We start from the raw sequence: 13,879 nt of genomic DNA, 5'->3' as shown, positions 1-13,879 counted from the left end.
TAAACTTGATATATTGAATTCGATAACTGAATAAAAGAAGACGGTGAAGTGCTTTATTTGCGAGAGACCGCATAAAGCCTGTGATTGTCCACATAATCCTCGGCAGTCGAAGACCAGTCATATGGCGACGGCGACGGCACTGAGCACTCAATCAAGAGAAATCTCATCTCGGTGAATGGATTCTAGATTCTGGAGCGTCAGCACATATGAGCTATAGAAAGGACTGGATGAGCGATTTTGTAAAGATTGACAAGAAGGTGGAAGTATGCTGTGCAAATGGTGGTAAAGTATATGGAGAAGGTTTTGGTAATGTAGAGCATGCTGCGCTTGACATCATTGTCAAGACTGTCATGTATGTACCAGATCTTGCTTCTAACTTGTTGAGTGTGAGTTGCATTGTAAATAAGGATAAGGTTGTCGTTTTTTCTAAAAATGGTTGTAAGATTTATAATGCAGGTGAGTGTTCAATTAAAGGTAATCCATGTGTGACAGGAGTGCTTGACAGAGGTGTCTATAAAATTAGACAATGTTTACAGGCAACTGCTCTAGCTGCTACTACAAACAATGAAATGGAGCTATGGCATAAAAGGATAGCACACCTAGGAGTACGTAACCTAACTTTATTAAGAGACAAACTGGCGATTGGGGTGAGTTTTAAAAATACTTCTAATTGTAAATTAGAATGTTTAGCCTGTCTGATGGGCAAGCAAATAAGAAAACCATTTGTACACAACAAGGCTACAAGGGCTAGAGAGCTCTTAGAGTTGATACACTCTGACATATTTTGTTGACCGATGAGTGAGAAGTCCATAGGTGGTCACAGGTACTTCATAACTTTTATCGATGATTTTTCCCGAAAGACGTTCGTCTATTTTCTTAGTGCGAAAAGTGAAGCCTTTGAAAAATTAAAGCAATTTAAGAGTTTTGCGGAGACACAAACAGGGAAGAGGTTGAAAGTGTTGAGAACTGACAACGGCGGTGAATACGTCAACGCGAGAGTCGGCGCATTCCTGAAGGACCATGGAATTAAGCATGAATTAAACAAATAATTGAAGAGAACCTTCTTTCAAATGATAGAGATCATATTGACTCGAGTACAGAAGTAGCTGAAGAAGAGGATGAAGTGTGGATGTCGTTCGAACAGGAGCCAGGAGATGAGAAAGAGACACAACTGAACCGACAGTAGAAGAGAGGAGACACCCACTTAGAGAGCGGAGGCAGGTTGAGAGGCCAGATTTTTTCACTTATCAAGCCATATCACAAAAATGATCCACTGACTGTGCAAGAGGCACTATCGAGAAATGATGCTGCACAGTGGAGAGATGCGATACAGGAAGAGCTTGATGCTTTAAAGGAAAATGAGACCTGGGTTCTTGTGAAACCTGACCAAGCGAGAAATGTTGTTGACTGTAAATGGTTATTTAAAGTCAAAAAGGGGGCCGGGAATAAAACTCGGTACAAGGCTCGATTGGTCGCGCGAGGGTTCAGTCAGCGAAAAGGGATTGACTATGATGAAACCTTTTCACCCGTGGTCTGGCATAGCTTTTTGAGACTTCTTATTGCGTTGGCAGCGTGCCTCGGTCTGCAGATTGACCATATGGATGTCAAAACAGCTTTCTTAAACGGAAGCATAAGTAAAAAGTCTATATGCGACAGCCACCTCACTTTGAAGAAAAGGGAAAAGAAGACTATGTGTGTTTAATAAAGAAATCTCTTTACGGTCTTAAACAAGCCCCTCGGTCTTGGAACCAAAAGCTACATTCGGAACTGAAGAGCCTACACTTTAAACGTTGCTTAAACGAATCCTGTGTATATATGAGGAAACGCGATAAAGATATGATAATACTGGCTATTTACGTTGATGATATCCTCATTTTATACAACAATGAAAAGGAAATGAGAAAGGTTAAGGACGAACTTAAATCAAAATTTGAGATGAAGGATTTAGGTAAGGTAGAGCTCTTTCTACTACTACTATTAAAATCGATCAGGAGGAGTATATAGAGAAAATTCTTCGCAGATTTAAAATTGAGAACTGTAAACCAGTACACCAGAAGTTGCAGGGCAGCGTTTCCAAAAACCAAAAAAGTCATCTGTACCTGACGACAGCATACCCTACAGAGAGCTGATAGGATCATTGATGTATGTTGCTGTCTGTACAAGGCCTGACATTGCCCACGCAACAAACTTCATGAGTCAATTTTGTAATAATTATGAAGAAATTCACTGGGTTGCAACGAAAAGGATTCTGAGATACCTTAAAGGATCAAAGAGTATGGGACTAGTATACTCTAAGGACACATGTCAAGAAATCGAAGACTTTGCTGATGCAGATCATGGAGGTAATCTTGTTGACAGAAAGTCATATTCAGGAAATGTGTTCAAGATGGCTAATGGAGCCATTTTATGGCAAAGCTCCAAACAGAGGAGTATAGCACTATCGATAGCAGAAGCTGAATACATAAGCTTATCCGAGGCTGCGAAAGAGGCCATATTCCTCCGAAGATTTTTAAAAGAAATCACAGATAAGGAGCCACTGATTGTGATTCATACAGACAGCCAGTCCGCTATGGCTGTTGCACAAAATCCAGTGCACCATCAGCAGACTAAACATGTTGATGTGCGCTATCACTTAATTCGGGAAACTATAGATAATGGAGCAATCACGCTGAGTTATTTGAAGACACAGCAAATGGTTGCTGATGTTTTAACAAAGGCAGTAATTAGAGGAAAGCATGAGTTTTGCAGAAGTGAGATGGGAGTGCATTGAGGATTTTCCGTGAGTGAGTGAGTGAAAGGATTAGAGGAGTCTGAATCTTGATAGGAAGTCAAACAATTGAGGAGGAGTGTTAGAGCAAAGAAGTACAATTGTTCATTGACTGGCTGGTATGAATCATGACGTATGTTTGGATTTTTAGAGTGACTGCTGGTTTTTCTATGTCAAAAGAAAAACAAAAACTATCTATATATCTGTTGTGTCAGCTGAGGCTGAACGCTGTGTTTTTCTATTATTAATGTGCTATCTTTACCAAATATACTATATAAGTGTATTTGCTATGTTATTTTCAAACTCCTAATACCTGGAACAGCTAAAAAAAAATACCCATTCTGTGGTTCCTGGTGTCAACATTATGATTATCACAGTTTCTAGAAAATTAGCTTGTGTGCCTACATACATATTATTATCATAAAACAAATTGAGAAAGAACAGTTAAAATGTTTACTAATTCTTTAAATTTTTCTCTAAAAGCTTCTTTTAGGACCTAGGTTATAAATGTTACATTGCCCCATATCAACATACGTAATACTATGAAAATAACTTGTGAATTTCTTGCACAGGAACATCTCTTGGAAATTAGTGTTACTTTTAGTTCATTTTCATTAGATCAATTAAAAAAAATATATATAATGAACATCATATAAAATTTAACTTGCAATGCTCTTTTACAAATATCGCAAAAACACGAGTGAGAGAGACCTGCTTATAACCAACACGTGCCCCTGAGGTCATGAAGGCACCTCTGATGTGTCGTCGTATACCTACTCTGCTTTAATGTACAGTCAACTGTCAATGTCGGTGAGGAAATTTTCGATAGTGAGTTTGAAAGATTGAAGTTTGACTTGAAGATTACATTCTACATTGTCACCGGGAACACTTTGTTTTTATTTTATAAGTTTATTCTTTTGCGTAGCACATACAAAATAGAAGTTTAGAAGAGAGTAAATAGTCTTAAGAAAGTAAAAGTATAGTTTAAAAAAAACTTAATAACATACATTCTTATCCATGATTCAACTACAATGTCGATAACAGAGGAAGAGTGTTTTAAAGGTTTCAGTTACATATTTTTAATAATATCTAGTAATTAGTGAATTCTCTGAAGCCGTGAAAATCATATTCTAGAACAACCCAGTGTAATTACATATATTTTATTGTTTTAGATACTGTAAAAGTGCTCATTAATGCATTATCAGACAGTGATAACTCAGTAAACAACAGCATCATAAAGTCTGTTACTAAAATAGCCAACAGATATCCTAACGAAGTTATTGAGATTATTTATGAAATATACAAGAACACAGTGTACTGTAACTCATTACAGACAGGAAATATTGTTAAGTAAGTCTTATTTTTATTATTCTAGTTGAAGTAGAATATTATATACCTTATTATGCATATAAATGATTCTATCTTAAGCTTACCTTCATATTTATGAGTATTCAATGCTATTTCATTTCTAAACATCAAATCTTCATATTAATAATAAACATAAAAGTGGAGAAGTACAAGTCGGTCTCTGCCACCGAGGGTTCTATACAAATTATTAAATACATACCTATACTTTAAAAAAGGAAAAGGATTCTTTGTCATAAATCGAAATTTATACATTTTAAAAATAATTAATAATCAGTTCAAGATTAAGCTTGTGCCTTTCAATTGATGCCCCACATGACATTTATTTATTAATTGTTGATAAGAATGGCCTATAACCTTAAAAATTTGAAAATAAAATATGAATTCAAAGTTTTTTTGCATTAAACATTGTTTTTTTATGATTTAATTACAAAAGTATAGTTTTTGAACTTTCCTATACTTTTAGTATCTTACAGATTTGCTTGCCAAATTTCATAGTTGTAGGTGAATGGAAAATATTCTATAAATTTTGATTGCCTCAAGGAACTCTCAAGAGTTTAGAACACTTTTAGACTCTAGAGAATTAGGAGGCAGCATACCTAAATACTCACATACATACATACTAACATTATTACTGTCTAACCGTGCTAAAGCATAGATGCTAGCGCAATATTAAGAAGAAAAGTACACAGCCACAGAATCAGTATTCTTTCTGACAGCATGGTGGCACCTACAACTCAGCACTAATACACGAGTGTCAGCAAACCCTTGAACAAGTTGCCTCTTATAACCGGGTAACTCTGCAATGGATCAAGGGACATAGCGGTTTGATGGGAAATGATGCAGTGGATGAGCTTGGAAGGCGGGCATCGGCAAATCTAGTGACTGGTCCATTGCCACTTCTGCCACTGCCCTTCAGCCAAATGCGCTCATGGATATGCTATCTCACCAAGGACCTACATAACACCCGATCGGTGAATGTCTCAAGCTGTAGACAGTCAAAGGAGGCGATACCTGCACTATTGCCCAAACTGACACGTAGACTTATCAGCCTCAACAGACATGACATCCACGTAATGGTGTGCACCCTAACGGGTCACACATCACTAAACAAACACCTCTTCACAATCGGCGTAACGGACAGTCCTAAGTGCAGAGGCTGTATGGCCGACGACGAAACGGTCGCTCACGTAATCCTGGAATGTGGGGGGGTGGCCAACCAACGGGCAAAAACCTTAACCAATACGAGGTTGCTCCAGGAAGTCTGCAAACACCCCAGGAATGTTCTGAATTTCTGGAAGGAGCTGGGCTGGTTGGAGTAACTGGCCATTACTACACGCAAAATGGACCCATGCTAGTGGCCTAATTGCGGGAACAGGAGCCCCTATACCAAACCATACCATACCCTTTCCAATAACAAAGAATAATCTAAATCGGTTGGCGTGATATTGAGTTGTTCGTCCATTTGTCGCGCTCATACTTAATGCAAATTAAAGACTATTATGGTTTTCTCATGGATGCCAATGTCAGAACTGAGACCACACAGGAAGCACAAATTTCAAATAAAAAAAGAATCATGAAAATTGGTTCACCCGTAACAAACATAAAACCCAACCAAATTGAGAATCTCCTCCTTTTAAATCGGTTAAAAAGATACCATGTGACTGTATTGAAAAATAAAAAGGTCTATTATGTTTTAAGACATAAGTTTTGTAATTGCAATTATATCAGGGGGAAGTGAATGTTGTTAAGCAATATTCTTTTTTTTTCTTCATTTTATAATAATCTACTTCCTTCACTGGGACATTCAACAATATGTAAGTCCTACTGGCTGTCTTTGGCTTTATAGCCTATACCAGACCCAATTCCCATAATTATTAAGCATCTGGTTAGCTAGTTTGGAGATCTAGAGGTATTTTGCGTTTCAGTCTTCTTAATATTTCTTTTGTTCATTAAGGCTTTTGCTTTATAGTATGTTAAGGTGATTGTCTGTTCTAGTTTTGTGCCTTTAGCCTTAGCGAATTTCATTATCTCATCCTTTACTGTCGGTATTGAAGGTCATGGTGTAATAGTTCATTTGGAACAAACCATGGAGCATTAGCTATTGTGTAATGTTTTATTCTGAAATCTTTGCAATATGCCAATATTTGAGTGTGGTGTGGTACCTATAGCTGTATACCATAAGTCCAGATAGGCTCGAAAATTGCCTCCGTTACGTCCAATTTGCCAATACAGTTTGCTTAGTTTGATGCCTAATTATTTCCTTTTAGTGACGATGTGTTTTTGCCATGTAAGACATTTGTCTAGGTGTAGTTAAGCAACATAAAAAAAATAAGTATTAATAAACAACATTAAAAATAATTAAAGTATTCGGACTTAATCTAATATTTATATTAATAGTCACAGTGTTGGAGATGTAAACTCCACAAACGCAAATTCAAATCCTGCATCATCCATAAATTTTGGTACATAATACTTGTCCACATTAGGACAGGGCAATGGGGATGAGATTGGGGACAATGTGACCTTATATATATATGAAATCTTATAATATAATATTGACACACTTTTACACAAATCAACTTACCCAAACTAGGCATAGCCTGTTATATATAGGCACAAGACAACAATATATGTAATACACTATACTTATTTAAACATACATAAATACATAATACAAACATTCATATTGATCATATAAATAATTGCACTTACCGGGATGTATTATTATTATTTAACTTAATGAATGTTTTAGAATCTTGGAACAAACATGTGTGAGTCAAGTTCGAAGGCTCAATGCTCAAGTTGCAGCAGGATTAGTGGCTGCTATGCTGCGGGCAATGACAGAGACCACAAACGAACATACAGTACAGATGGGAGCCTCTTCAGTCTTAGTGGCTGTGGGACATGAGTATTTGGATTTAGTTAGTAATTTTTTTTTTAAGGACACTAAGGGATTTGACGAGCAGGACGTTCAGCTGATGGTAATTGATACACCCCACCCATTACAATGCAGAGCCGTTCAGAATTTTTTTTAAAACCAAAAATTCTGAGTGGTCTCATTTGTCCAGTAATTTCACTAGCTACGGCGCTCTTCAGACCAAATCACAATAATGTTTACACATAACTGTTTCACGGCAGAAATAGGTGCAGTTGTGATACCCATAATCGAGCCGGTAACCTGTGCAAAAGAGCCTCCCACTAGTATTTGTCTCCGGCTAGAATTATTATTTCGTCCCTTAGACCCTGGCAGGTATCTTGATCAGTGAATGAATGTGATGGCCATTTATTTCATTAAAATATAATGCACTGATGGGTTTGATCTGTTTTGACAGCTTTTGCATTCAATTTCACCACTGAAGAATAGTGTCATGATATATAAACAATGTTTTTATAAAGAAAATCCTGTGGTCTCTGTAAAGTGGTAATCTCATAATATGTTGTTTTGCATTATTTACGATTTTCGCTTTGATACCAGATTTGCTCATGTACTATAAATATATTAATTTATTTTTTAGTACATTTGCTCAAAAAGTAGACTTCCATATGTGGTAAGCATGTGGAAAAATATTATTTTCTCCACTTTTGATTTTTGTTTTTAATTATTGGAGGTTGTATTAATAATACACAAAACAACATTTTGTATGAAATATCTGTTATATAATAGTACAATTAATACATTAATCAAATTTAAAATAAAAATAACGCAATTTTTATTTTAAATTAGGATAAATTATTATCATTAGAATGACGGAATGTATAGATGCCATAATAACGGGCATAATTTAACTGAGCTGTTTAACCTGATTCCTGCCGCCGAATTCCACCTTCGCACGACACGCCAGGATAGGATATCATCCCCACCATCTGGATGTGTGGCGGTCCTCTACAGTGCGGTTTTCAAGGAGCTTTCTCCCTCGTACTACAAAGCTATGGAATGAGCTTCCTTTTCCGGTGTTTCCGGGACAATACGACATGGGTACCTTCAAAAAAAGCGCGTACACCTTCTTTAAAGGCCGGCAACGCTCTTGTGATTCCTCTGGTGTTGCAAGAGAATGTGGGCGGCGGTGATCACTTAACACCAGGTGACCCGTACGCTCGTTTGTCCTCCTATTCCATAAAAAAAAAAAAATTTGTTGACACATTTTCTGAATTTATATTATTATAAAATATAATTATATTCATTCATATTTATGATATTAAATATGGGAATAGGTACTTTTGTAGGTATATTATAACTGAGATAATAATATTATATAATAAATAATATTATATTATATTATAAATATTCAAATTATGTTTACGTTATATTAATATCAAATTGTGTTTATTTATTAGGTAAGTACATTACCTACAGTAGTAGGTATATATTATATTGATTATATTAGTTAGTTAATAATTATTTTGATTAAAATCTCTATGGCTACGGAAAGTAAAAAAATAAGGACTCCGTGTCACCTTATATAACAGTGAGGCACCATAACAAGCCGGTAAACCTGTAAATACGTAGACCCACGCATACACTTACACTAATACAAGCCGATCGGTCGCCATTATGTTATCGTATCGTATGTAACAGATCAGTTTACGTAGCAATAAAATACTTAAAAAATGCCGTTGTGCGTTGTGAAAATGTGTAAAAACAATAATATAAAAGTATTTGTAGATATATGAGTATCTATGGGAGAAAAAATTGTGTAACTGGTATACCCCGTAACCTCACACACACTAGCATAAAGGTGCTTCACTTGCTAATATCACGGCGCGGAGTCCTTCTTTTTTTACTAGTCCGTGGGCTGTAAGTACTATTTGTATTTCTCTGGTTTTGATGACATAAAAAAGGTTGCATTTCAAAAAAAGGAATAAATTAGTGAAATATTGTTTCCTGCTATTTTTCATTTGTTTTTTCTTTGTGTCAAAATGAGAGAATCAAATGTAGAAATACGATACCTTTTTAAACTTTATTACAAACTAGCTGACCCGGCAAACGTTGTTTTGCCATATAAAGTATAATTCACGCGATAGTTTTATAAGTAATAAAATATTGCCTATATTATAGCCTGTACATCATTTTGTTCTATTGTCAATAGTTTTTGCAGCGCAAGCAAAAATAGGTTTTCGATTTTACACCTTGTGTTACAAAATAGCAATTTTATTACGGATCCCTAATTTTGAAAAAAAAACATAGCCTTCCTCGATAAATGGACTACCCAACACTGAAAGAATCATTCAAATCGGACCAGTAGTACCAGAGATTAGCGCGTTCAAACAAACAAACAAACACTGCAGCTTTATAATATTAGTATAGATAAGGAAAAAATGCAACGTAAGCGGCGAAATAATTTGTTACGTTTTTGAAGTTTTACTTTTTTAGGTGCGTTATAAAAAATGATGAGTGTTTTAAGATGCGCGCGCATCACTGTAATACAATAGTAACAGGGTGAAGTTGGTTCCTAAAATTTTCTGACGTTTGCGACATTCGTTATTATTTTTTGGTTTCTTCGTCCATTATTAAGATAGGCAAAGGGTTCAAGCCCGTACAGCCGTATTCGTTATTTAATAATTAATTGTCAAAGCCATCGTTGCAAGATTTTTACAATATTGTTATTTCTACAAACGTAGAATAGCACGAGGAATAAGGGACTACGCGCACTTATTCAGCTCCATTCGCGTTTCGCTGAACGATTTTGGTCACACTTATACAGCTCTGCTTCTATCAGCCGCGTACGGCGTCGTAAGAATGAGAATAATAACTTTTAATCACGTCTGCACTCTTTAATCTTTGCGTGCATAATAATTACGTCAAATCAATGCAGGAACAATACAGGTCGCAACTTGTCGACAAGGAGTCGCGAACCATCCCTGTAAAGAGCTGTTCCGCCGCATTCGACGGCGAACAGCGCTGTACGCGGAGGAACAGCGCCGAACGCTCTCTATAGCATTCGCATAATAAAAACACATTTATCCTCATTTTATGCTGGTTTGCCGCGAAAGTTTAATCGACGCGTACACGTCTCCATACAAAACTGTTGTTTTCTATGGACAAAAGCTGAAAAGAGCTGAATAAGTGCGCGTAGTCCCTAAATAGTTTAAGGATTTGTGCTTTCTTAGGCCAAAGAAGTATAACTTCTTGCTTGCATACATAAGTACACACACACTTTTTTTTAAAGGTACTTCGCAGTCTGATCGAACAGTTAGGTCCAACAACCGTGCCACACTTTGCAGTAGTCCACACACTGGGCACTCTTGCTGTCCTCAACACGAGGGATATCGTACCTCACATCAAGGAGGTTCTTGGCAAAATGTTACCACTCCTACCGCTAGTCAAGCAAGACCATGTTAAACAAGCCTTCGCTTATGGTAAGTTTAGTTTGAGCGTCTGTCATATTATCTTTTATATTCCGTACTGTGTCTTAAATGGTGTGTTTTTTTATTTATCCAATAAAAACCATATACAAACACAATATAAAGGTTAGCAAATAGTACTCATGAAACTTTAACATATTATAGAGATACTAGTAGTTGCCCGTTGCTTTCGCAACTAAAGGTTGTATCTCAATAAAATGTTTAATATGAGAATAATCATGAGAGTTGTCATATTGAAACATGCAGGGCAAGCCTGTCAGCCATTTAGTTGGCATAGCGACATCCCATTCTGCACGGACGCACGCCAAGAGAGGGAAGATATTAGTAGGATATACAAATAATGGAGATCGGTATGCCTACATTGACATAAAAAAGAAAAATCAAATAGTAAAGATTTTTACATATATATTGTTTTTAAATTTAAATCCTACCAATATCTGACTTGTAACATCCTGTATTATATGAAGTAACCAATGTTTCTTTACAATAGGTACTGTAATGTTGTTGTCCATTTTATTTCAGCTTTCGGTCATTTTGCCGTAGCAATTGCAGAACAAATAGGCGACAATGTTGAAAATGACAGCATCACAACAATCAAGGACAATTTTGTCACAGAATACTCGATTGTGTTTGACGTACTTTATAACCAATGGTTGCCTTCTCACGAGGCGAATGTAGCCGAGACTGTCCTCGAAGCTCTAGGTCCTATAACTAGACTCATCCCTGAGAGACAATTCAACGACTCTGTTAATAAATTCGTCCTATACCTACTCTCAATGTACCGCAGACCCGCTATCAACTTCTTCTGTATAAGTCAATGTATATCTTACCTATTATCGCCATCACCATTGAATCCAAAGTTATCGTTAAATGATAATACTGTGAGCACAATAAACCATGTACTTTTCAATCTAATAGTACTTGAGCCAGATTATGATCAACCTCAAACAGTTAAGAACCACTTCGAAGTACTCCGTTGTTTTGACCACATGGCAACCCAATATCCTGATCCAACTATTGAAATGCTCCTACACCTGTGCAAAAACAACCAAGAGAAAGAAAGAATGAGATCTGTTATTATTCTCACCCATCTGACAACTTCTTCTCAAGTGTTCATGGAAAACTTTGTTTCTAAATTTACAGCAATTTTAAAGGTCATGATAATGATGGAACAGGGCATAAAAATGAAAAAGATTCTAGTCAAGGCAATCGTAGCTCTGGTGTATAGAAATTGTATTATGGCCACAGATGACTTTGCTATGGTGGAGTTTATAATTAAGCATTGTGGCTATGAAGGTTCACAAAATTCATCCAAAAATGATGTGATGGATCTTCGCGACACGTGCAAAAACTCGCTTGTACTGTTGTGTAATACTGTCATTAGCGTTAGGTCGCAACTTCTTAATTTGTTACTAACAGCTTTAACCATTGAAGAATTCACACCAGCAATGCCAACTGTTAGCCGTTGTCTAGTCTCTTTGTTGCAAAACAATTCTATCGTTAAGTCGGATGAAGAAAAAGAAAATCCAAAAGAAGCAAAATGTTCTCCTGACCTGGTTTTCGTAAGATGCTTAATTCATTTAGTTGATCCTGAAGAAGTTGAAAGAAATAAGAATCTATTGGTGTTTTTAGAAGAATATTGTTGCGATGTTCATAAGAACCTCAAAACATCGTGGACTGTAGAAGTAAAGCGTCTTTTGAAATTTGTTGAATTGAATGAATCTTTAGAACAGTGGCATCAGATGTTATTAGATCTCATAGTAAGCGCGGTTGAAGAAGTAAATAATGATAAGTGGGTTGAGAAAATATCGTCTCTAATATCTCAACAGATATTATCAAAGAAACAATCACCAATGGTTAAAGGCGTGGCTTTGCAATACTTAGCTGTTTTATCTTGTCATATGTCGAATGCTGCAGCTGTTGAAACAGTCATAAAAATTATTCTGCTGGCGTTAAGGTCAATTCCAATGGAAACTGTAGGTTACGTAAGTAAGGCTGTAGGAATCGCATCTAGACAACACGGTGAAGCCGTTATTAATGAATTAGATTCTCTTTATAAAGAGAATGAAGCAAAACGTGGGAATAAATTACTAAATTTCCTTTCAACGAGGGCATCGCGAAATGAGGCAGAACTGGGTGTAGTGAAGTACGCTCTTATTATCTGCTACGGCAAAGTTGCTGCGGAGTGCTTGGATGTGCACGTCTTAGCCAGATTGGGTGATAATGTAACTGTGACGCTTTTAGACATTCTCAAATCTTGTCCTGGATTTGACCTTTGCAGTGCAAGTATTACAACTCTATATGAAATTGCGAAAGCATTATACCCAGCATCTCATCACAACGTAGGTCTTAGAAATCGTTGGCAACTACTGAATGCTGTTCTCGAACAAATATATAACTCAAACTTAGATAAGCGTAATGTTGAATTGTATCCAAAAATTGTAAGAGCATCAAAAGAATTGACTAAATTGCAAAAAGGAATATTGCCCGAGGAACGGAATACGATTCTTCGTGTGTTATTCAATAGTATTTTTGGAGAACTGTCTTCTTTCAAACGAAAGTATGAAGTAGACAGCAATGCTGACAAAAACGATCTGCTGGCAAAAACACTGAATGATTCGTTAATACTATTACACGAACTCATAAAAGAATTAGTTATACAATCCACGTGCCTTAGTACCATAGATGATATCGTAACACTATTATTAGAATGGATCCGTCATGAAAACGATGAAATTCGAACCGCTGCTGTGATGATTCTGCAAGTTGTTTTTGATTCGTATATCAGAAATGTTAAGTTGAATTTTGAAACGCCAAGTAAATTTGGACAAATGGGCTATTTGCTGGGTATCATAGTACCGGGTGTTGCTGATGCAAATTTTCCGGTAAGGCTGACCACCGTAGATTGTATCAAACTGATCATACAAATACAAGATCTGTATGAAGGGCACACGGTGGAAGCTGACGACGAGTGTATGACAAACTTGACCAACTTACAGAACAATATACTTACAAATGATTTGTATATGATTAGTGAATATTGTATGAAATTATGCGATACAATCTCACCCAAGATACCACATCTGCACATGATGCAGTACATTGAGAGTCTGTTGGAGGGATTCGATGGTAACGAGTTAAGAAGTGTCGGTATAAGTTCATTACTGGACGCGTTTTTTATTAAAAAAGGGCAGGATTTGTTCCAAAATATTGAAAGGATTGTGGAGGTTATGTTGTCGACTATGGAGGCCGTAAATTTTGAGGCTGCGAATAGACTGATGCGACCGCTTATATCTTTGACGAGAAATCATTCAAACGCAGTAACTGCTGTACTATTAGCGCAAAGGATACCATTGAAACAGTAAGTATTTTGTTTTGACT

The 13,879-nt window shown here is 36.5% G+C and overlaps 2 protein-coding genes across 5 annotated transcripts in view; one reads left to right on the top strand and one right to left on the bottom strand.

Annotated features, from left to right (window-relative positions):
• Positions 1-13,879, bottom strand: part of LOC126979898 (endonuclease/exonuclease/phosphatase family domain-containing protein 1-like) — a 301,297-nt gene that overhangs the window by 201,629 nt on the left and 85,789 nt on the right. The window lies entirely within an intron of this gene.
• LOC126979871 (maestro heat-like repeat-containing protein family member 1) overlaps positions 3,648-13,879 on the top strand; it is a 29,925-nt gene continuing 19,693 nt past the window's right edge. The window contains exons 1-5 of the mRNA XM_050829418.1: positions 3,648-3,829; positions 3,940-4,117; positions 6,888-7,056; positions 10,303-10,492; positions 11,021-13,859. Coding sequence (XP_050685375.1) covers positions 3,799-3,829; positions 3,940-4,117; positions 6,888-7,056; positions 10,303-10,492; positions 11,021-13,859 — 3,407 coding nt within the window. The 5' untranslated portion in view covers positions 3,648-3,798. The remainder of the gene's footprint in view (positions 3,830-3,939; positions 4,118-6,887; positions 7,057-10,302; positions 10,493-11,020; positions 13,860-13,879) is intronic.

Source organism: Leptidea sinapis, chromosome 4 (assembly GCF_905404315.1).
Source record: "Leptidea sinapis chromosome 4, ilLepSina1.1, whole genome shotgun sequence".
In the NCBI taxonomy this organism is placed as follows: Eukaryota; Metazoa; Arthropoda; class Insecta; order Lepidoptera; family Pieridae; genus Leptidea; species Leptidea sinapis.
The sequence above is the reverse complement of the archived record's forward strand: the minus strand, read 5'-3'. Positions and strand labels throughout refer to the sequence as shown.